General features: G+C 30.9%; 2 protein-coding genes across 2 annotated transcripts in view; both read right to left on the bottom strand.

Moving 5' to 3' along the window:
* The window catches only part of LOC145320039 (uncharacterized), a 171,030-nt gene extending 166,255 nt beyond the window's left edge, over positions 1-4,775 (bottom strand). The window contains exons 1-2 of the mRNA XM_080162478.1: positions 4,660-4,775; positions 3,976-4,146 (exon numbers count right to left, since the gene is read on the bottom strand). Coding sequence (XP_080018604.1) covers positions 3,976-4,146; positions 4,660-4,775 — 287 coding nt within the window. The remainder of the gene's footprint in view (positions 1-3,975; positions 4,147-4,659) is intronic.
* Positions 4,776-7,648: 2,873 nt separating this feature from the next.
* LOC145320038 (uncharacterized) lies at positions 7,649-24,427 on the bottom strand. The gene is made up of 12 exons (XM_080162477.1): positions 24,387-24,427; positions 23,697-23,761; positions 18,907-18,945; positions 16,965-17,017; positions 16,642-16,696; positions 16,217-16,356; positions 15,426-16,057; positions 15,172-15,204; positions 14,749-14,784; positions 14,222-14,284; positions 9,557-9,606; positions 7,649-8,940 (listed from the first exon to the last, which is right to left on the bottom strand). Exons 1-12 carry the CDS (start codon positions 24,425-24,427, stop codon positions 8,846-8,848), a joined length of 1,302 nt encoding a protein of 433 aa, XP_080018603.1. The 3' UTR covers positions 7,649-8,845.
* Positions 24,428-25,470: the final 1,043 nt, after the last annotated feature.

The following is a 25,470-nucleotide window of genomic DNA, read 5'->3' as shown; positions in this document are numbered from 1 at the left end:
TAGATAGTATGAACCAGTTATAAGACAAAGTGCGTTAAATTGTTGAATTCACCCAATTGCAATAAACGAAATTACCCCATTCTTTTGATTAAAACTATTGTTGGAAAAGTTTGGATACTGCTAATGTGTTTAAAATTCAAGTTGTAATCAAAATCCCTAAAGATAAATAGCCAACGAATAAGAAATCATTTTCATGTTCATCCATTTAAATCATGATTTCTTCTATTTTGATCTTTAAATGAAATGGTTGTTTACTAAATTCAAGTCATGAAATGGGGAGGTTTAGGGTGATTAGGAATAATGATATCAGCGTAGCATATTTACGTCTCAAAATGGAAGATCACCCATATTGATTGTATATACAGCTTTATATCGAATTATAGTCTAGGCTTATACATATTATAATTTTTTAAAAATCTAATCGTTGACACTAAATAGTTGATTATTATAGTATTATATTTTTGCTTCATTTTCATAGATCTTGTCATCCTTGTTTTTCGTGTAATTAGGTTAGGTTATTCAAGGTCCTAAATCCCCCAAAACATTATTTATCCTCAATGTGTTTTTTTTTGCAAAATAAACAAAATAATTGGAACCTAAGATATTAGAAATATTAGTTCTAGACTGCGCGGCAACTCTATTGTTATCATTTCAATATTTTTTTCTCCTAAAAATTATGTCTATTATATTATTCTGTGGATCTACTGCAGTTCACGGTAAAATATTGCTGGTAACGAATATTGCTAAAAATGTATGAATTTTAAAGACTGCTAGCTGCAAAACGGCTGAATGTACAGATCATGCTTGCACATTGTTTTAAGCGGCATAAGAAGGCCTACAAATAATCTGGAATAGCCATAAATCAATAATGCATAATTATCTCGCAGTGCACAGAAATGCGCGAAAAAGACCTATTTTACGCGGTTTTACTTCAGTGAAGCTTTCCCTGTGCATCATTGGATCTTGGCTATTCCAGATTATTTGTAGGCCTTCTTATGCCGCCTAAAATGGTGTGCGGGTAGGATCTGTACGTTCAGCCGTTTGGCAGCTAGCAGCCTTTAAAATTCATAAATTTATAGCAACATTCGTTACCAGCAATATTTTACCGTGAACTGCAGTAGATCCTATTCTGTTCAAAGAAGGTCTAAATTTAGCTCTATAATTGTAACACAAAAATCGTGAACTAAAGCTTAAAATTTCCTTTATTATTTTTAGCAAGGAAATAACAAGGAAGGCAACATCCATCACAAAAGTATCTCTCTTCCAATTTATTTTAGGTTACGATAGATATTTGCTAAGATATTACATGGCATTCATTCACACAGCCGTCTTTTATTTTTCATATCTGTTTTTATATAGTTAAAATGCCAGAAAATAAACTTGTAAAACATAAATATTCTAAAGCTTCTAAAGCTCGTTTATTTAAATACTATTACTAGCCCCTAAAGATCTCTAAAGGAACTTGAGGGAGATGAGGGTTTTTTTTTTGGGGGGGGGGTGGGGGGGTGGATATATCTTACCCAAAAATAGCTAAAACTTTTCTTGGACCTTATAAGAAGTTTTACTGTAAAGGAGAACCATATTGGACCAGTGCAGTGGTTTGCTAGATAGAAACACAAAGATACACAGACAAACATTATGTTACTTTTACAGAAGTTTATGTATCTATTGGTTACAAATACATATAAAACAGCTTACGGAAAAGCTTCACTTCTTCGGAAGTTTGAAACTCTTCCTAAATTATCGAGAAAATTGTCGGTAGCTATTTATTACTTCTCACACGAAAAACAGTGTTACTGTATACAATCTTATGTACGCCGGTCTGTCTTTTTATCTTGTTTTAATTCATCTAGAAAATTTAAGGGGATGGGACGTTTCTTGTGTGTTTTTATAACTTTAACTATAATCTATAATCTAACCTAACCTTTTGCTACTAACTTTTTCAAAGCTCAAATAACATAAATGTTAAAAAGCTATTTTTTCGTTTCCTAACCATAGAAAGCTGTCTTTAATACAATATGATACATAATTATTCTACTTCTTGTTATTGTGTTATTAACAAAGATTTTTGACTACATATTTTCTATCTCTTGATCTTTTTGCACGACAATTTTTGGATTATCTGAACAAAATTTTTTATCTTAAAACTTACAAATTCTAGATAGAAATTTGATCTTTATCCAAAACTTTTAAGAACTGCAAAGCAGATTAAAAAGAGGTAAAACATATGCGGTATGATGTTTCTATGCTTCTTTAGATCTCGCAAATAGTTTATTATTCTATTGTTAAAGATTTACAATAGAAGCCATGTTTTATGTTATTTTTTTTTAATGTAAGCAAATACCCCAACGTGTTTGACACTTGTAATATTATTATGATAATGGTATGTCAGTATTAAGTTAACTATGGGTACTATTAATTAATGCCATAAAGTGATCTAAGCACTTTGTTTGAAATTGTTTTTTTAAATACAAGGGTTTTAGAAATTTTCTCACTCTAGTTAATCTACTCTTTGAATTAATTAAAATTTGACTTAACAATAATTAGGTAAAGTTATATTATTTATTAATATTTTGGCAGTCTGCATATCAGTCTGTTTAGAAGTCTGTATGTCTGTATGTCAGTCTGCATGTCATTCTGTATGTCAGTCTGTATGTAAGTCTGCATGTCAGTCTGTATGTCAGTCTTTACGTCAGTCTGTATGTCATTCTGTATGTCATTCTGTATGTCATTCTGTATGTCAGTCTGCATGTCATTCTGTATGTCATTCTGTATGTCAGTCTGTATATCAGTCTGTATGTCAGTCTGTACATCAGTCTGTATGGCAGTATGTATATTAGAATGTACGTTAGTCTGTATATTAGTCTGTATGTCAGTCTGTTTGTCTGTATGTCAGTCTATATGTCAGTCTGTATGTCAGTCTGTATGTCAGTCTGTATGTCAGTCTGTATGTCAGTCTGTATATCAGTCTGTATGTCAGTCTGTACATCAGTCTGCATGTCATTCTGTATGTCAGTCTGTATGTAAGTCTGTATGTCAGTCTGTATGTCAGTCTGTATGTCAGTCTGTATGTCAGTCTGTATGTCAGTCTGTATGTCAGTCTGTATGTCAGTCTGTATGTAAGTCTGTATGTCAGTATGCATGTCATTCTGTATGTCATTCTGTATGTCAGTCTGCATGTCATTCTGTATGTCATTCTGTATGTCATTCTGAATGTCAGTCTGTATGTCAGTCTGTATGTTAGTCTGTATTTCAGTCTGTATGTCAGTCTGTATGTCAGTCAGTACGTCAGTATGTATGTCAGTATGTACGTCAGTCTCTATGTTAGTCTGTACGTCAGTATGTATGTCAGTCTGTATGTCCGTCTGTATGTCAGTCTGTACGTCAGTATGTATGTCAGTCTGTACGTCCGTCTGTATGTCAGTCTGTACGTCAGTCTGTACGTCAGTATGTATGTCAGTCAGTAAGTCAGTTAGTTATTTGTTTTCCTTCGATAAATCAGTAAACAAATTTCACTAAACATAAAGATATCTTTTGTTTGTGCGTGTATGTGTGACTTTATCATGTGTGTGTGTGTGTGTGTGTGTGTGTGTGTGTGTATGTGTGTTTCTGTGTGAATGTCCGTCAGTCTGTCTGTCTTTAACGTTTAATTAAGTGTAAGGAAAGTTCGTGGGAAAGAAATTCCTTGGTTTCAGTCAACATTGAAAAGTAGTGCTAAAATCATGCTATTTATCTATCTATCTATTTTTATAAGCGCAGCTATTCCAAAACTATGACATTTTTTACCAGGTACCCTTACCCCGTCCAAAATAAATTTCACTTTTTATAGTTTAATCTAAGATTGTAGGGGACTTCCTTACTTTTGAGATACATAAAATGGTCTCTAGGTGCGTATCGCGAGTATTTTGTATTCTCAGTTATTTTCAATTTGAAACTGACAAATTAATCATCAAAATAAATCAAATTTTAATTTACCTATCTAGTAGAGACCAGGGTACATAATCAAAAATCAGTTTTCGCCGCTTTTTCTCGCCTTTTACAAACATTGTAGTGGCACCTCCGTTATCAGTCCTGGACTGACTACCGCCGGCGCCGGCATATTCGCCACTAATTCCACGGGCGCTGCCGAAACTAAGGTAGGTAAATCTGCTCAAGAAATAGAATGAGTCATTTGTCAAACGAGGAATAAAATTGTTAGGAATAGTTTGTTATTAGTAATAAGTATAGTTCTAAATCTCAAATTTATTATATTTATGTATATAGAAAAGTTCTAAAAAATTACCATCACAAACCGACAAAAATTAAACATTCCAACCTAATCCTTAAAAAAAAATAACAGGATGTGTGTTTGTCTTTGTGTCTGTTTGTCTGTACTGAAAAATCTAACAACTGAACTGATCGGGTTCTCCTAAACAGGGTAGCTTCTCATAGGTCCCGGGAAGGATTATAACTATTTTAGGGGAGGCTACCACCACACTCCCAAGAGAAATCACAAAAAAACACAATTTTTTTACGTAGAGACTTGAACGCAACATAGAAATGTTATGTATTATTTTAAAAAAAACATTTCAAGTGCCACTAGAGGCCTCTAGGGGCGTCCTGCTAGTACATATATAAAAGGTATGCTGCTTAATGATTGTTGTGAATGACTCAATATGCCTGGAGGGTGCTGTATTTTTTCCACTCAGCTCCTTCTTCTTGGCGCCCCCAAACCATCCTGCAAGCTTCCATTCCCCTCCTTTGCCATTGCCACTGGTTTCTTTGCCAAAAGACATTTTTAGGCAATTTGTTTTAATCAGCTGATTGCCATAAAAAACATTTGTTCGTTTTCAATTTTATTCAATGGTTTCAATCGCAAATGATAATTAATACTATTGTTACTTTTTTACTCCAGTAAATCACGAAAATTCTCTTCAATGGTTTTACCGAGAAAAGTTTGAAAATACAACAAGATTTAAAGGTACTAAGTTTTTCATGAATTCATAACTTAAAGATTTATTGAATGTTATTATACATATATAATTATTAATCACTAAGCATCTAAGATTATAAAATATTCATTATTTGTTAGAATATGAACTTTCACTGTATTTCAGTTTTCAAGAAATCACTGTAAACACTAATATCCATTTATTAATTCAAGTAAGACTTTAATAAATTTTTAAAGTTTACCACTTTGATAGATGTATATTAAAAAAAAAATCCACAAAGCATAATCCCTGTCAACACTATATTTAAAAGATAAATGATTGTATTGTTGTGTTACGCGCGCCAGGTGTCATGTTAGCAACTTTAGTGTTGAAACTGAACTGACTCCTGAGAGAGGTCCGATGTTTTTCTCTCAGACCCCTCCGGCCCTTTTAACATTCTCTCAGAGAAAAATCAATAGGTAATAAGAAAAAAATGTTAAATTGAAGCTTGATTTAAGTGAATATGGCGAAATGTTCAGGGAGGGAGGGACATTAAACTGTATATTTCACTTGTATCTAATGTTTTGTAACACAAACTTTTCTCTTTTGTTAACCTAAAAACTTTGCAAACTTTTATTAATTTTGATCGGTTGGTTTGAATTAGCAGCGTCGAAACTTTTGAACCAATTATTTTAATCAACAGAAAGGAAAATGTGTTTTTAAACATCAATTTATCGTCTATTGTCTTCAATAATTTTTTCCCTTACCCAGCCATAAGACCTAAGTTTTGGAAATTTTTTAATTTATGGTGATTTTAATTTTATAAAAAAGAAGAAATTAAAATTTCTTTGATTGAATAATGGCTCTCTTCAGAAGGGAGGGAGGTAACTTCCAACAATATTAAATTAACTTTTTTTTATTTTTGGATTATAACTTTATAAGCCTTTTTACACGTTCCTTTATATCTAATCTATTCTAAATTGGTGTTCCTTGTATGACAAAAACAAACAAACAATTGTTTTGCTTTAAATTATAAAGAAACTGAACTTGTTAATTTTATACAAATTGTTAAAAAATAAGAATCATAATAGTTTTCAAAATCTAAGTTTTTAAAAAAGTAATTATTTCATTTTCTCGTATTCATTCGAATCCGTTGGATAGGAACCGGTTCTCATCCATACGAAAAAAACTATGTCTAGCATCACATTGTATCCAGCTTTCTACGAATATAAAAATGTACAATCATAAGATTAAAACCAGTTTTTTTAGCCGGCACCTCGGGGCTGAAAAACTGGTTGTTAATCTTATAATTGTACATTATATATCCGCAGAAAGCTGTTTCTAATACGATGCGAGAAATAACTATTATCATATTTTTTGGTTTAATATTTTTTCAATAATATTAATTTATTTTTTAACGAGTAACAACTCTCACCTATCCATTTAGTTACTGCTTTAGAATTTATCAATCTTTAAGGGAAATTTTTTCCTGTTAGCATTTAGATCAAAACCTTTAAAGCTCCACTTCAAAGCTTCTCTGAAAATTGATATTCCAGCTTCTGAGATCTTTATGCACACATGAACAAAACACACATCATCTACTTTAGTCATAGGATTATTGGTTACATTGAATAAATGTCATGTGAATCATTTTACTCCTTTCTAAATAAAACAATGGTGTTCATTTCTAGCAACTTTTTAAAAATTACTTTTTTTAGCAGAAAAACATCTTCATGTAATAAAAACTCCAAAACATTGTGGATATTAACTTAAAGACAGTCATCTATAACGATCATTAAGCCCCATCCATCCTAACTATTGCAGACAACCAACCCTTTAAAAGTACGACATTTGTAGAAAATTTCTAGCTGTGCTTTTTAACGAATTGCAACTTTCTTTGGTAATTTAGTTCAAGATGAAAAACCGACCCAGCATCGAACAAGACCTCTAAATAATTTATGTATTTGCCTGTTATTAGCCTGAAAGGACCAATATGAAGCAGAGTTAAAATAAATCGACTTTTATATACTATTTTTGTGTCAACACCTTTTAGGGACTCCTAAGGCTGTTCATTTAACGCTCCGGTGATTTCTCTTGTATGTGTTTGTGTGTGTGTGTGTGTGTGTGTGTTTGTCAATGACATAGGTAAAGCGAATATTCACAATTTAAAACGGTTCAATGTCTATAGAAAATTAATTCGCTAAAAAAGACAAATCTTTCCTTTTGTATATTTTTTTAGCCCCGAGTTGACTATTTCAAAGTAAACTGTACTGGACCTTACCTAACCGTTTACCATTATTTAAACAGATAATTCTTATATATCATAGATAAACAGTAATTTTCTATCCATAAGATCATACCTAAATGCCACATATAACGTATAAGCAAAACATAAGTATAATTAAGAGAAATGACAATTTCATTTTCAATTCTAATCTTACTGAAAAGACGACTTTTATTTACAGTGTTGCTTAGCAAAAATAGAACGTTAATTGAACATTGGAAAGAAAGAAGATATCATTATAAGATGATATACCTACTGGTCATATTTTAGACTATATTTTCCTAGTACTGCATCAGTCCACAAGATGAAGAGAAAAGACAACAATCATTTTCTGATAACGGGAACGAAGTTACTCAATAAAAAAAGGTCATTTAAATTCAGAAATTACATTAAATAATAAAAACATATTTCTTTTCATTATTTATTGTATAAAATATAAACTATCTGACAAAACATTATTTATATACATATTACAATTACAATTTACACTGTCCAGTAATACAATTGACATCATTGGCGTGCAGAAGGGGGTGTATCCACCCGATTAAATTTATCCACCTAAATAGGTGTCTTCTACACCTCCTAAAAGAGCAAAGTTAAAAAAAACACAACCCTATTATAATTGAGGGATGTGTGAATTAGATATATTATAAAGCCTAATTACAATTGTATGCTTGTTTAAATAAGAAGCCTCAAACATGCCAATACTAAGCTCCCTTAGAAATAGAATTTTTGTTATTAATGTTTTTGGTGTACTTTTTAAAAGCGAAGCTTTTCTATAATTAGGGTCGGTCCGTCCGTACGTCCGTAACGGATAGCTTTTTTCGTTAATTTTGGCATGTTAGAATTGTCCTATCGATTTCAAATTTTGCATGGTGATTCCTTTAGTAGTTAGGTACGATTTAGAAAGCGTAGCAACTCTATAATCATCACCAAAATGTCCGTACGTCCATTTTAAACATGTTAATTTTTTTACTTTTTTAACAACAAATTTTTATGTGATCTAATCATCCGATTTATCTGATTTTTGGTATATTAATTCCTGGGACAACAAAGTATAATTTAATAAGCGAAGCAACTCTATAATCAAGTCCTAAAAATGTAAGTATGTCTATTGTCTATAAACATTATCCTGAATCAAGCAGTTTTTCAACAAATTTACTTACAATTTTGCTTTGACTCTTATACATTTATATTATGATTATTCAGTTATGACACTATACATGTGTTAATGTCCGTTTGTCCTACCGTTTCAGTGCTTCGCTTTTATGGATGTTGTCATCCTTGTTCATTAAATAATTGTTTGAGGTTTGTTTCCTTTATGATTCTGGGTCTTTCTCTTTTTACTTTGTCTGTCCGTCCGTCAGTCAGTCCGTAACGCTTTGGATGCTATTAAAAAACATATCCAACAAACCAAAGACCACCTTGTTAAATATTTATTTGGTAAATCAGTTTGACGTTATGCTACTAAAGATAAATATATATATTAATTGTGGAAAGGTTTAGTGATTTAATGCTTTTTTTATGACCAATAAAATTTGCTTGATAATTAACATCGTCCATTCGTTTAACCATATTTTTGTAGTATTTGTTCATATTTAGACCACATTAATATTTAATTTTTTGTCTGATATATTATGTACATTCTCTATTAATGGTGGTACACAGGAGGTAGTTTAGTATAGGATGTCTGGGATTGTTGTGGAGGGGTTCTGTTCTTGTATTTTGGGTCTACTACTCCATATCCTAAAAAAATAATATGTAATGGAGAAATGCAGATGACTATACCCCTTGGGTAGTGTCGCCCCCCCCCCCTGATATTGTTGTCTTTATTACACACTAAGATATATAAGTTTTCCGGAATTTTAATGTAGGGAGTAGATTTGAAATCTGCATCAAATTTTAAGGATTTTTTATAAAATTCGTTTTTTGTAAAATTCTTTATCTAAAAGCGAAAATACATTTTAAGTTAATTAATTTTGACCAATAGGATAGGTGGATTTTAAACTACCTGCGCTCTAATTGGTTGAATGATGTATGACATCCAATCAGAGCTCAGATTTTTTAAATCCACCAATCACGGATGCCAAAATTAATTAACTTAATTTGTATTTCCGCTTTTAGATAAAGAATTATACAAAAAACGAATTTTATAAAAAATCCTTAAAATTTGATGCAGATTTCAAATCTACTCCCTACATTACAATTCCGGAAAACTTATATCTCTTATTACACACCCTAGATTTTGGTTTTGAGGTGACAAAAATCACGCCACTTGTTGAAAGAACTTCATAAAAAAATTTCATATATTTCTGAATTTGCTTGTATAAAAGGACGTGGCAGAAGGGTAGATTAATATTACCTGAAGATCTAACTTTGTCAAGGTCTACTCTGGGACTGCTTGCACGAGATCTAAATAAATAGATAGATTAGCTAGATAAATAAATAGATAATATATCAATGATAGAGAGATTAGCTAGATAAATAGGTTAGCTAGATGAGTAATAAAAAAAATCGATAGATTAACTAAATGAATAGATAATAGATAGACATATTTAAAATTTCATTTTTTTTTATAATCAGGTATAAAATGTATGTATATTTGAGTAATTTTAGATTAGATCTTCGTTCAAACTTATTAAAAATATTAAATGCATTCTTACTATACATTAGCTAATATTTGTTTGTCTGATCTATTTAGCTTCGCTGTTGTGAGTGTTGCAATCCTTGTATTTTTTTTATAATTTGTTTTAAAGTTCTTATTAACATTTAAATATAGTATTTGAAAATCTATAATGACCATATATTTAACACGATTCATAAATCAAAAATAAAGGTTCATAAAATAGAAAAATATGAAGATTTTATGCAGTTATTGTATTAACAAAGTATACGTATAGTCATAAAGTCATTAGACTATCATATGTCGTTATCTTGATAATAATGACCACTTTTAATAATTGTATTAGATTAGAGTTGTATATCTGAAATTTGCTTAAGATTTTGTCAGGGTAGTTAATGTTGGTCATAATGTCCACGTAAGTAACTGGAAATCGTTTCTTATGTCTTGTTTACAACACTACTCCTATTAAGTTATGTCTATTTAGCAAAGCTACTCTATAATTTGACTTCTCTGTATGTATGTCCGTCTGTGTAAAAAGTTTTGGAGCAAACGTGATTTTTGTGCTTCGCCACTTTTGAATGTTGTCATCCTTGTTTACATTGATTTTAACTTTGCTTATTGTGTATTTTTGCAAGGTACAAAACTTATAAATTATTGATTTAAAAACCAATCAAAGAAAGTAAATGCAAAAAAGTTATTTTGACATGTTCTTAATTTTAATTTAAGTCATCTATTTTGAACAAAAATGACATGGACGGCTGCTAAATTTTATAAAGGCTAATTCTCGGTAATCGATAGCTTTTGTGGAAAATTTGATGCTATAAATGATTTTTCGGTATGGCTGGGAACTGGTTCTAATTGATTTGTTTTAAAGCTTTATTGAAATATCAATTCTTAATAATTGAAAAATAAGTGCAATAAACTTTGAAATTATAAAGCAATTAATTATTAACTATGTTTGGTCAATTTGCAAGAATCTTGGAATTTTTACCAGCAAGTCTTTTATGTAATTGTAATCTGCGTATATCTGTTCGACTGTCGTAATTAACAGAAGTTGGAACGTTTAATGATTTGAAGTTTTTATTCTAGTTTTTAAAAAGCGAAGCTTTTCTATAATTAGGGTCGGTCCGTCCGTCCGTACGTCCGTCCGTCCGAGATAGTTAGCTTTTATTCGTTAATTTTGGCATGTTAGAATTCTCCTATCGATTTCAAACTTTGCATGGTGATTCCTGTAGTAGTTAGGTACGATTTAGAAAGCGTAGCAACTCTATAATCGTTACCAGAATGTCCGTATGTCCATTTTAAACATATTGATTTTTTTACTTTTTTAAGAACAATTTCTTATGTGATAAAAACATCCGATTGATCTGATTTTTTTAATACTGATTCCTATTACAATAAGGTACAATATTATGAGCGAAGCATCTCTATAATCAAGTATTGAAAATGTCAGTATGCCCTTAAACAGAATTCTGCATTTAAGAAGTTTTGTAACAAAGAAGGTGTATTAACTTTTTTGCTTTTTATTTAAGATAGCTAGCCGGTGCATTTAGTAAGTAGTAGATGTAAAATTTTTCATAGAATTCAGATATGTAATCGTTTTTTTTGTAGACCACTTATTTTTTAAGTAATTTAAGGTTTTAAAAAAAATAATTAAGTCGGTTTTAAGGTACTAAAACGCTACAAAATAAAAGAAGAAAATGCCCAGTATGAACAAAAATAGTAAGATCTTTAATTTGACACCTTACTTTTAAAATTCTGTTTAGTAATTATTGAAAAAATCTATTTTTTTAACCTCGGTTTAATAAAAACTTTAAACCTAAATATTTTCTCAAACAGACATAAAAAATATGGGTTCATATATACCTTTAGAATCAGAAAAATACTACGAATCTACTCTAAGCAAAATTGAAAAAGTTTTATAAAACTATAATAAAAAAAATAAGTTTATTTTAAGAATCATAATTTTCAGCTTTAAAGGGTTCTCTTGAACAAAACCTGAACAAAACCTAAACAAATGTACATGCACTGTAACAGATATTTTTTTAACTCAAGAAACAATAATGCATTTTTAACTGCATTGTTTTGAAGTTTATTAACAGACTGAAGCATACTTGTTCATAATTTTTCATTATTTACATGTTATGTAAGTATCACTATTTTTATTGTAGTATCTATTGTATATATTGTTTGAACATTATCCTTTTTTTGTCAATTCCATTGGTTAAGTTTTGAGGTGAAGCTTCTTGATTCGTCAATTTTAGAGATTTTCGATTGGCTAGTTTAATAGTTACAATTAAGTGTTGCCTGTAAAAGTATAATATTTTAGGCCTTTTTTATTTTTTTAAGTTTTTACTTTTTTTCAATTTTGCTTAGAATGGATTCGTAATATTTTTCTGATTCTAAAGGTATATATGAACCCATGTTTTTATGTCTGTTTGAGAAAATATTAAGGTTTAAAGTTTTTATTAAACCGAGGTTAAAAAAATAGTTTTTTTCAATAATTACTCAACAGAATTTTAAAAGTAAGGTGTCAAATTAAAGATCTTACTATTTTTGTTTATACTGGCCATTTTCTTCTTTTATTTTGTTGCGTTTTAGTACCTTAAAACCGACTTAAAAAACTTAAATTACTTAAAAAATAAGAGTTCTACAAAAAACTTAAATTACTTAAAAAATAAGAGGTCTACAAAAAAACCGATTGCATATCTGAATTCTATGAAAAATTTTACATCTACTACTTACTAAAAGTACCGGCTAGCTATCTTAAATAAAAAGCAAAAAAGTTAATACACCTTCTTTACGTATAATTTTGTCAAACCTTATATTTTCATATTTTGTATATTCAGTTCTGACACTCAACAAAAGTTAATGTTTGTCTGTCATATCGTTTCAGAGCTTCGCTTTTATGGATGTTGTCATCCTTGTTTATACTACAATTGGTAGAAGATCTTTAAGTGGTTTCCCCCATATATTTTCTTATGTAATCATCTAGGGGTCAGAAAAAAAGCGGAGGGAGGGAACAAAAAAATCCTTCAACCAACCCAAGTCTTAAATATAAAAAAGCTTAAAACCATCCTTGACTCTATATGAAGCTTTTCTAAAATGGATAAGTCAATCGGACCTAACGGACAATTTATAAATTTATTTTTTATTTAAATTAACATTGATGCTATTACATGAAATGATCTTGTTAATTATAAATTAAATTAATCAAAGAGAAATAAAACTGTTGAAACATACATAATTTGGAGTGGGGACAAAACACCTAATTTAAAAATACCTAATTTAAAAATGCCTAATTTTATAAATGTCTAATGTGATAAAACACCTAATTTATAAATACCTAATTTAAAAATGTCTAATTTAAAAATACCTAATTTTAAAAATGCCTAATGTGACAAAACACCTAATTTTAAAAATGCCTAATTTTATAAACACCTAACTATAAATAACTAAGTTTAAAAATACCTAATTTTAAAATACCTAATTTAAAAAAACCTAATTTTAAGCATTTATTTAAAACTGATGTTGAATATATTAAACCGGCGGCTACGCCCCCTAGAGTCCTCTAGGGGCCATTGCAGTGCGGAGGGGAATTGAATTAGTCTGGGGGGGGGGGGGTTACAACCCCCTCCAAAATTTCAAAATATAGTTTGAAATAGAAAACTGGACGGACTTATGAACAGACTGATGCTAATTATAGAAAAGCTTCGCTTTTAAAAATAAAATTTATAATTAGTTTGTGGCACCTCACATGAGAAATAAATTTTTTAGTAAAATCAAAGGTTGGAGGACAAAGAAAATAAATTTTAATTTTTATTGGTTTCTTCCTTAACCTAAGAAGCTGTAGCGTCGCTTTCTTGGGGGGTGATAGTTGATGCAAATTGTATTTAATTAACCTTGAAAATTTTACTGGTTTATTTTTCTAATTATCCAGTATACTGAGTAACAAGATGTCTGTCTATATATACCGAAAAGTATCTCTAACTTCTGTATCAAACTGGCTCTTCTATACAGTGAGTCTTCTAGGTCCCCGGAAGTTTTTTTTCATGCATTAATCTTTACATTAACCCCCCAAAAATCGCCCTAGAAAAAGAACTCCAATCTAATGAGAGACCTTTAAAGGCATATCCGTTAGTAAATAAATAAAGCTACACGGCAATCTTAAATTGCTAGACTAACAAGACTGTAATATAGGATATACGTGGATATATTGAAAGCGGAAAATTTAGCTTGCTAAAATATACCTAATTTATTAGGTAGTTTGTTCATCCAGTAGGAGGGGAGGGGATTGGGTTATTGAGTTGGGTACCATTATTTTAGCCAGCTGCGTATATCACTTTACCAGAGTACATGAAAATCTGTTTCAACATCCAAGTAATAATATATCGATTATCCTACCTTTGCGCATCATAAGATTTTCTTCTCAAGTATCTCTCATGAGGGGTCAATTCTTTCTCTTCTGCTTAATTCATAGCTTATTATCAACGATTTAAGGGGAAAAACATCCCCATTTATGTTAAACATAATTACCCCTTCTGGAAATATAAATTATTGAAAAGGTTAAACACTAATGGTTTGTTCAGAAAAATAAAAAAAATAATTAAAGTCCCTAAACTTTTTCCAGTTTGGCTTCGTATCCGATTCATTTTTGCTGGATTAAAGTAATTAAAAAGAGTATCGTTTGTAGACAATTACTGCATGCTTCTAATGGCCCCTCATAGCCAACAAAACAGTCAATCCTTGTTTATAAAGATCTAATTGACAGGTGAATTTACAAAAATTTCATGTAAATATATTATTTCAAATTACAACTTATTTATGATAAATGACAAAAACACATCAAATTACCAAGTCAAATGTTAGGAAATCATTAATTTGAAAATTAATGCCAAAAATACTGAATTAATTAAAGCTATAAATTTCCTTCTTCTTTATTCACATCAAGACTTGATCTATGAGACCTAGATGTAAAAATAATGAAAAATTATATTTTGTTTGTAAGTTAACATTAGTAATTATGGTTTAGCAAAATATAATAAAGAATTTTTTTTAGATTCAATTATATAAATATGATGCTTAAACGTTAATATATCTAACTTTTGATTCAAATGTATGTATTTAAGATATTTTATTGTTTTTAAGAGAGAAACAGCGATCTATGCAGTAGCTGCACTGTTGCAAATTATTTTTCAACAAAATTTTAAGTAAAACATAAAGACAGCGTAAAGAGGCACCTTAAAATAACCAATGGTTAATTACAGTGTATACTGGCGTCTCATTGGTCAACTTTATAATATGACGTCATTTTTTGGTGCCACTTTATGCTGTCCCTAAATCATAATTTTCACCTTGGTTTTCTTTTCTTGTCTTCTTGTAAATGCCTGAAAAAAAGAAAAATTAATAAAAAATTAAAAAATTATATGAAGTATAAAGATTTGTTCTTTAGGCAAACAATCTTAATACAGCTATAGTTTACACTTTAGGAAAGCATCCTAAATATTTTATGAATTCTACACTCAATCATGATAAGACCAGTGTTATACATCCAAGTATCATGCAGTATTATCTAGTAATAGATTCACTAGGCCAGCATAATAATTACCTGCTATATTTACTGCTATCTCCACTTCCTATACTACCAGGATTTGACTGCTGTGGGGGACTTGTGGACTGGCGTTCACTTGGCTGTCTTCCTGAGTCCCTCCTTTCAGGAGACCTGTGGGGTGTTGGTTGACTATCATAGCGGTCAGATGATTTTGGAGGTGTGGGTCTTCTTTCATAACGATCAGGAGACTTGGGTGGGGAGGGTCTTCTTTCTGGTGACCTATGGTCAGGTGATCTTCTTTCATCATAGCGGTCTGAGGATCTTCTGTCATATTCTCTTCTATCGGGAGATTGTTTTTCAGGGGATCTTCTATTATAACTACTCTTCTCTGGAGATCTTCTATCATAATCATTTCTTTCAGGGGATCTTCTACCATAATCATCAAAATCAGGGGTTCTTCTCCCAGGAGGTCTATCATAACCATTTCTATCTGGTGATCTTTTCTCAGGAGATCTTCTATCATATGAATTTCTTTCAGGAGATCTTTTCTCCGGTGATCTTCTATCATATCTATCATCTTTCTCTGGGGAGTACCCTCTTCGCTCTGGAGAATATCTCCTGTTCCCTGAAGAAGTATGAATAGGGGAGGAATGATCATATGGAGACTCTTTGTCTTGAGGTGGGTATCCCTACAATTTTTAACCACTGAAATACCCAAGACAAATATTAAATCATCTACAAATTTTTAAAAAATTAATGAGAAGAGAAATAGTTTACACTGAACTGTATTAGTATTTAGAATATCACAAAGTAGGTATTTCAAGAAGGTTATTCCTGATAATCTCTGCTGTCCTGTCTATTTGAAGACTCCTGATATGACGTAGGTGCAGGTGTTCTGGATCTATCTGAAGACTTTCCTCTGTCTGGAGTTCTTCCTCTTTCTGGAGACCTTCCTCTTTCTGGGGACCTTCCTCTCTCTGGGGATCTTCTATAATTATATAGTTTATAATTAAATTTCAGTCAAGTTAAAGAAGCTGTCAGACTCAGTTGTTGTGAAAAGTTCCTGAGATATCTCTAATAAGTTGTTTAATTCAAGCTTTGCAGCTGCGGATTTGGCTCAAGGTTTGGCTTTGATTCTAGTTATCCATTAATGACAGTGATCCTCATATTATTATTAGGTTTTTGAATAGCAGTTTTTAGTGCAGCTATAGGTGATGTACAATTAGTTTTTGAAAAGTAATTTACAGTGTTTTTGAATTTTTTGAATTTTTACCTTTCATTAGAGAAACTAACTGGTGAACAAGCTCTTGATACATACTTTCCTCTTTCTAAATTAGGAAATTGTAATAATAATTTTGAGCCACTAGATAAATGTTCAAATAATTTCCTGAAAATCAAACAGCTTTTGTAAATGTTTTTTTTGTCACTCAAATACAAGTTGTTGTTTAATCTTGTTTATCCCCTCTCTTTAATATATAGCTCCTATATGTGTGGGGCTTAACCGCATGTAGAAATTACTCATATCACATTATCATGATTTTTTGATTCAAACTGATGTAAGCTTGTTTTTTTTATAGGCAAAATTTATCTTGTTACCTGGAGAATAAGATTTTGGAGGATGTCTGCTGGAATAAGTTCTTGGAGGAGACCTAAACAATTTTAGTGGTAAAAATGAGCTTGTGAGAATCCTTTAAAAGAGTTTATTCAACATTCTCTTTTGTATATAAAGAAACATTTTGTTAAACAGATTTAAAGGGCTATTAACGATTAAACGGTTTGTGGCATAAAATTTGCACTTAAAATTAGCGAATTGATTATGGGCAGCTCCTCACCATCTTTAGAAAAAAAACAGCTCTGCTGAAGGTAAACTATTAGCAAAAAACATTTTGGCGAGAAACAAATTTAATTTCTTTTATTATTCAGATGAATGTTCTATTATATATTTGAAATTTTGACAATTACTGCATGCTAATTAGATGTAAGATTCAAGAAGTAAATAACTTAATAAGTTTAATGCACAATACTTTATCTTCAGATATTTTTCCTTCCTTGTTAATGTGAAATCCTTATAATGAAGTTAATGGATGTTTGTTTGTTTGTCTGTACCAAAGGATCATGCTAGCCGCTGAACCGATTGGGTTCTTCTTAACAGGTCAGCTTATCATAGGTCCCGGGAAGGTGTTTAACTATTTTTGGGGAGGGTACTACCACCCTCCAAGAAGAAAACGCCAAAGGAAAAAAATAACCCCTCCCAAAAAAAGAATTTAACTAGAATTAAAAATGTAGATGGGGTAGGGTGTGTCGCCTCCAACCCATCCACCCCCTAATTTTTTTTACTTAAAAAAAATCTAAAATAAAAAGGGGTTTTGGGATTCAATTCTCCCTTTCTCAATTGCCCCTAGATGCCTCTAGGGGCGTAGCCGCTAGTCTATAAATAAAATGTTAGCAAAACCTGGGGGGAGTAGGAATTCTTTTTTCTATAGAGTGATACGAAGGAGAATCAAGCCTTAAGAATTAAGGTAAACTTATAAATAAAACTTTAAAAACATTTTTTCAAGTGCTTTTCATGCATTTTTTTTTAAAGGTGATTTACCGAAGTAGATAAGTTAGCTGCATACAATAAGTTGTATAGTTTTTTCTCTAAAATGTGTCTTCAAAGCATTATGGTTTCTAATTTGAAGAAAAAACAGATAAATGACTAAAACACTATTCTAAAAACAGAGATTCTCACTTTTTATTTTCTTATACTATATATATCAGCGAAAAGGCAATCATTCTACTACTTTATTGCTAGGGTATCAAAGACTGTAAGTTTACACTATTCCTTGAGCTTTCTCTTGGCGGGCTTCTGGGTGGGCTTCTAGGTGGACTGCGTTCTGGAGACTTCGTTGGACTATAACAATAAAATATTATATGTAATAATACGAAGAATCACCTAGATAGATTAAGAAATATTTTATAATATAGTAAAAATAAATCTAGTTTTTTATTTTTTATTACTCGTTGGGCCTGATGAAAAACACACTCCATCTCTATGACATTATCAGATTCAATCTATAACCTCAGTATTGAGTTTTTGTTTTTAAACTTTATTTTTTCAGGTTTGCGAACCAAAAAAATTGAAGACAAAAGATCCCATGACCTTCAATATGTATATGATTTTACATTCAGTTTAAATCCTGACAATGTCATAAGTATGGAATATACTATTAAGTAGGTTTATACCTATTACTGTCTTTGATTTGTGGTAGCGTATCTTTGTCTATTAAAAGTTAATATTCACAGCAAACAAAAAAAACAAAAACATTTGACTATACTTAAATCTTTCTTTTATTGTTTATGTGCAGTAAATTGCAAATTTATTTGGTGTTAAATTATTCATAAGTTGATTATAATGAACTACAATTTTATAATTTTCTTGAAAAAAGTGTTGAAACAAGAATAACAATACGAATAAAAGAGAATTTTGAAAAAATAGTATCGAAATATACTCGACAAGGATGATTATGTTCAATTAAAATTAGATTTTCTAAATTACCTTTCTGTTGCTCCTTTTCTTCCATAAGCCATTCTTCTTCTAAAATGAACATCAAGTTAATTATTTAATTTCAGTTATGTTATAAAATTTTATTTATTATTATGGCTCCTATATATGACTGTAATGACTTCATGGTTCAATTTTTCAGACTGTCTAAGGACGTCAAAGCTTTTTTATTTTGGGGGGGGGGGGTAATTCCTATTTGAGGGGTGAGGGGGGGAGTAGACTATTTAGCCTTTCTGTCCAAGAACGTCGAAGCTTTTTCATTGGTTGGGGGGGGGGGGGGTGGTAAACCTACCCTGGACCTATAAAAAGTTTTACTACAAAAGTGAACCATATCTGTTCAGCGGTTAACTAGATCCTTCGCTATAGATAGACAGAAAAAAGCTTACTAGTTCATATAATAGTATGTGCAGTGGTGATTTTTATAGAGTTGAATTTTGTTTTGGGCGGCTTTTAAAGAAAATTTCCTTTGCTTATAAGAACTGCTTTGTAACTTATTTTGTCAGTTTCTATATTTCTATTATTTTATTACTTTTGTATTTATGAACGTCAATATCTATGGATTTTACTGTGCTGTTTATTAAAATCAAGAATCATAATGTTTTTAATAAAAAGTCACTTGAATGACTGGGAGAAAAACAAATTGCAGGCTGGAAAAATATGCAAAACAAGACTAACACGTAGTTTTCATGTTCAATTTTAGATGTTTTAACATTTTAGCTAAAATATTTCATATTTATTTCATGTTATTTTTCTTAATTTACCCTTTTAATCTTGTCCTTATCTAATTAAATTTCAATTGAGCTGTGTTATCAATAGGTTTAGATTATAGATTGTACAACTTAATTGCAAAGAAGCCTTATAATCCTCAATGTGCATGAGTTGTTCCTGTTTAAAGGCCAATGTATTGTCACTATTAATACCATAATATACATACTGTGTTAGCCTGAGTGGCAACATAACTTTACTATTTTTGCAAATGTGCATGGACACTCATTTTTGTGGTTTATGGTGATAATTTAGATTTATTTATTTTCTTTGATTTAAATTGATTTCTTTAAAGTACAAATTAAAGTTGGTTGAGTGGATTTCATTGTCAGAGCCTTCAGGGATAGATCTAGTGGGTAAACTTATTATTAAAGCTTTGAAAGTTTTAAAATCTTTTACATGCTAAAATGAATATAGTTTATTAAATAATATACATACCTAAATCGTTCAGCAGATGAAAGAGCAGCAGTTGCATGGTGATATCCTGGCTCCTATACAAAGAAATGCAATAAAACAAGGATGACAACATCCATAAAAGCTAAGCTTTGAAATGGTAGGACAAACGAACATTAACACTTGTAGCGTGTAAGAACTGAATAATCAGAATATTAATGTATAAAAGTCGTAAGAAAATTTTGAGTAAATTCATTGAAAACTGCTTAAATATATTGTTTAAGGACATACTTAAATTTTTAGGACTTCATTATAGAGGTGCTCCGCTTATTATATATTGTACTTTGTTGTTCTAGGAATCAGTATTCCAAAAATCAGATAAATCAAATAATTATGTCATATAAAAATTGATGTTAAAAGTTAAAAATCAACATGTTTAAAATGGACGTACGGTCATTCTGGTGACGATTATAGAGTTGCTACGCTTTCTAAATCCTACCTAACTACTACAGGAATCAACATGCAAAATTTGAAATCGATAGGACAATTCTAACACGCCTTAATTAACGAAAGACGGACGGACAGACTGACCCGAATTATAGAAAAGCTTCGCTTTTTAAAAGGAGGAGGGTTTAAAAAGAAGGAAATATTTGAAAATGAAATGATTTGGTTCGATATTATCGGTGTAGTTAAAAAAACAACAATTAAATTATGGCCAAATTTTGAAAGATGATAAACAAGATTACCTCTTCTGTAGATTAAAATTATTAATACAAATGTTTGGACTCTACTATTTTGGAACCAACCAATCAAAATTCAATAAAAATACTAAAAGCTTTAAAGCCAACGTATGGAAATTTGGATATTAGTATTATTGACGTTTTACTGTTTTCACCCTCCATGAATATGATTAAAGGGACCTAGAGTCTCAAGTTGACAAGTTGGTTGTCAAGCACATATTGCAAATCATCCTAACAACCTTACCTTATCTAGCCTTATTATTTATCTAAAGAAGGTTCGATTACTGTTTTATAAGCCCTGAGGGGCCAAAAGCTTTTGTCCAATAAAACAAGGATTATATTATATGATTTATATTTTATTTTATTTTTCGTGGAAATTTGTAAATAATACCGTAGATTATTTTTTGATATGGCTTAGAATCAGTTCTAATTCAGTGGAAATGAATCGGATTCAAAGTTTTACTGGAAAAACGTTTATAATTTACCTTATATGAAGAATTATTGTTGTTAGTTCTTGGGCTGGAATTGTCTAAACCAAAAACATTATTAATTATTCATAAAAGTCAATGCATTTTAAAATTGATAAGGGGAGTAATTCACTAAAGTCTGTTTACCGTCCTATATACTGAATGTATTTATGTTTGTATAGTAAAATATCTCTTAATTTCGGACAGGTTTAAGGCTATTTTCCGGGGAAAGGGTTGGGGGGATTTTTAACCTCTACAAAATCTACCCGTAAATTTTTTTAGTAATATATAATTCAAAATTCAATATATATATATACGAGTTTCAAAAGTGTAGGTTAATTTAAAAACTAAAGTTATTTCTAAAATAATTTTGAGACTTTTGCCCTATTTCCTATTGGTGATTTTGCGGCCTGTCTACTTTTCAGGGATTATGGTAAAAGTAACTTCTAAAAAAAAGATACCGCTGAGGGCATTCCTTTAAAGTAAAACTTTTTTTGGTTCTGTAATGGATTTAAACTACTAATTTTTAGGAAAGTAACCCTACTACCCAAGATAATTCACCCCTAGAAATTGTTTAAAGTTTTATACGTGCGAAAGCAGTTTTAGTACATTTTTAGTAAATGTATTTATATGTCAGATGTGTGACTGTAACTGTAAATATCTACTCTTGCAGATAAAAGTTCGACAAAGGGTGACATTGTTTGCGCGGATTTTCCTTAAATATAGTGTTTAAATACTTTAAAATAGGAGTAGAACTTTAGCATTTGGACAACAGTTGCTTTAATGGGGTTTAGCATGGATTTGAGAGAAAATGTCGGCCGAACTGACGCTCTCGCCAAAATTTATTTCTCTCCAAATTAGACAATTTTGAATCATTAGTGAAAAATTTTTCTCTACTGTTCCTGTTTTAAAGTTTTAGAACACAAACCTTAACGGAAAATCCACGCAAAAAATGATTCTCTTTGTCCTAATTGTAATCAGGGATCGGAAGCCGCGCGTAAGCCGCGTGCAAGCCTCAGTGAAATCTTTATGTTATCACTATAAAATTCAGCTGGATGTATAAAACTGCTCTTTAGCAGACAATCCTTCTTTCTGAAATTTCTTTTTATGCTCACAAGCAGGTTTAAAACTGAGGCTTATGCGCGGCTGAGGCGCGGCTTCCGAACCCTGATTGTAATCTTTAGTTGATAGGATGGGTGATTTGGTTCTAGGGTCTTGAGACACTTTCTTTGAGATAAATATACTAATCCCTGTATACCTGAAATTGACCTCAAGTATACAATTACCAACTCATTTAAAATAGTTGGGCAAATTAAATCACATCAGTTTCTTGAAAGAAAAAGCATAAACAGCTATTTCATTTACTTGTTAAACAACCAAGCCTAGTAATATTCAACGAAATTTAGTAATGGTCCAATGAAGATTTTTGGCTTTTTGTTCGAAGGGAAGGGGGGGGGGATGGTGAATGAAAGGGGTTGACAACTACCCCCCCCCCCCAAAAAAAAGAAAAAAAATATTTGGAACAACCTAACAATCTCTAGTTTTGAAGCCACTATATTTGTGGAATGAAGTAAAAAAAAATGTAAATTAATTCATACATTTGTTTTTATCCTCCGAACTTTTAAAAGCATAAATAATGACCAAAGACATTTTTTCCCAATACCATTTACGTCAGCAAAAATAAAATTGTAGCCTTATTGTTTTATCCAATGCAAAAAATGCATATAAACATGTGTTTACATAATTATCCTAAAGTAGTAGGATGTTTATGTATTTTACCAGCAGCTACGCCACTAACAGCCTCTTTTTAAAAGCGCATATTTCTATAACCACAACCAGTGTTTGTCCGTCCTACGTTCGAAACAGTTAGCTCTTTTCGTTAAACATGTTAGGATTGTTCAATCGATTTGAAACTTTACATGATGATTCCTAGAACTATTAGGTACGATTTAAGAAACGTAACAACTCTATAATTATTACCAGAAGGTCCGTACGTCTATTTTAAGTAAGCAAATTTTTTCTTTTTTTTTTATAAAATTTTTTTTTATATGATCCTGCATATCAGCAGGCAAAAAATTTACTTACAGTTTTGTTTAGACTTATGATTTTATATTCTGCTTATCTAGTTCTGACAATCTACAAGTGAATATGTTCCTCGATTTTATGAATGTTGTCATCCTTGTTTATTCTCTGTTGGAGCAATTTCTCTTAGAATCTTAGAAACTTTTTCTTGACCTAAAGAAAGCTTCATGGTTAATGCAAACCAAATGGGTTCAGCAGTTAGTGAGATTATTCCCTACAAAGAGACTTACTTATATAAGGAATAAGGTACTTACAATTTCAAAACTTGATTTGTTTAGGAAGTATAAAAATCTATGATGACGACTCAGTTAAATTATAATAAAAAAATATATTATACCTTTGTTTTTATCATACTTGTCATAATTATCATTTCTGTCACGATCCCTTGAATAACTCTTATCCCTGAAAAAGAAACATTTAGATCTTCCTAAATGTCTACCTAATATGCTATTCGGCAGCATTCAAAACTAGTTTAAGATACTTTTTGTTAGTCCAAAAGCCAACAGATTATGAAACAATATTATGTTCTAAGTTATTGGTGAAAAAGTTTGGGTTCAGAAGGTTTATACAATAATAAAAAAGTTCTAAAGACTTTGAAACTAGTAACGAGGGAGCGTAATTCTAAAATGTACCGTCCTTGGTCTTTTTACTCTTTGCGTATTTTATCAAACACTTTGATAAAGTTAAACTTACAAAAACACCATGATTAATGAATGAGGAATAACTATTTTACAACTTTTCTTCACATTTTATTTTAATTTGATTCCTTTTATTGTTGAAATTATAGAAAATCCGTCAATTAACAAACAAATTACCATAAATAGTCAAAAAGACACAATTAGCCGTTCAACTTAGAAGATAATTTAGGAAGAATACTTATTTTTGGATAAAAAATGGCTCTTTAGCAAAATGCTTACACTCTCTTACCAATAATATGGCCGGAATGTTCCTTCCCTATGTTCTTATTGGTCTAATTAAGCGATAGCTCATCTAGTCTTTCTATAATTAATGGTAAAATAAAAAAAACCTGGAGTAACTTCTAGGATCATCTGCAAACGTGTAAGACATTTTTTCCCCAGCCACTGGATGAATTCTGAATATTAATTCTTTAATTCTACGCAGTGGCGTGTGGTAGGTGGGTGTAGAGGAGTGCTACCACTCCCTAAGAATTTTTTTTCGTCTCCTAATGGTTTACACCCCCTTGTGAACCTTAATCTAGGTTCTGCATTATGAACCCTTTTCCGATAAATATCCTAAAAAATTTGTAATAAAGGGGGGTGGGGGTCCTCATATAGCCCCCCTACCTTCTGCTATTTCGGATACTACAGGGTTAACTTACCCCCAAATAAAAAAAATCGGCCAAGGACTTGTTTTTTTTTACAAAGACACAAAGTATTTCTTTTTTATGTAAATGATTAATTTTTTTAGTCTTCTCAAAGAAAAAAATCCACCAAAAATTAATTAGATGTACTACCATATTTAAATCGATCACTTTATTCGCATATAAAAAGCATTAAACAATTAAGGTTTAATAACACTGTCATTAGAAAGGTTTATGAATACCAACTGACTGAACAATATAAAACTGTAAAGCAATTCATTAAATATTCATAATTTTGTCCTTATCTAATTAAGTTCAGTCCACCATTTTTTATGAGCGCAACCACTCTTTACTGTTTGTTTATGTTCGTAAGTATGTATGAATGTTGTGATTCTTTTCTAAGCTTCACATAGCTAGTTTTTTGTCCCCATCTTCCCCTTCCGAGTAAAAAGCTTTTAAATGCTATACATGTAGCCGCTAGTCTAAAATAGAACGATATCTGCCCGTTAAACCGTCGGGTGAAGCTTAATATCTCGAAACTTTTGGGAATTTTATCAAATAATGATCGGTTAGTTCAAGCTAGCAGTGTTCGAACTTGTTAACCAATATGTTTAAAACATACGGTTTAATTTTGGTTATCATCATTTGTGATGTACATCCATTTATCGGCTATTGTCATAGCCAATTAAATACATACCCTCTTTTGGGTCAAAGCATAACATATATGAGAATTTGATGAATATAATATAATACCAAATAAACTCACGTTTTTTTTGACAACGTTTGTTTG

Source organism: Acartia tonsa, chromosome 5 (genome assembly GCF_053477335.1).
Source record: "Acartia tonsa isolate MP-2025a chromosome 5, ASM5347733v1, whole genome shotgun sequence".
Taxonomy (NCBI): Eukaryota; Metazoa; Arthropoda; class Copepoda; order Calanoida; family Acartiidae; genus Acartia; species Acartia tonsa.
Note: the sequence above shows the minus strand (reverse complement) of the source record. Positions and strands in the feature narration are given on the sequence as shown.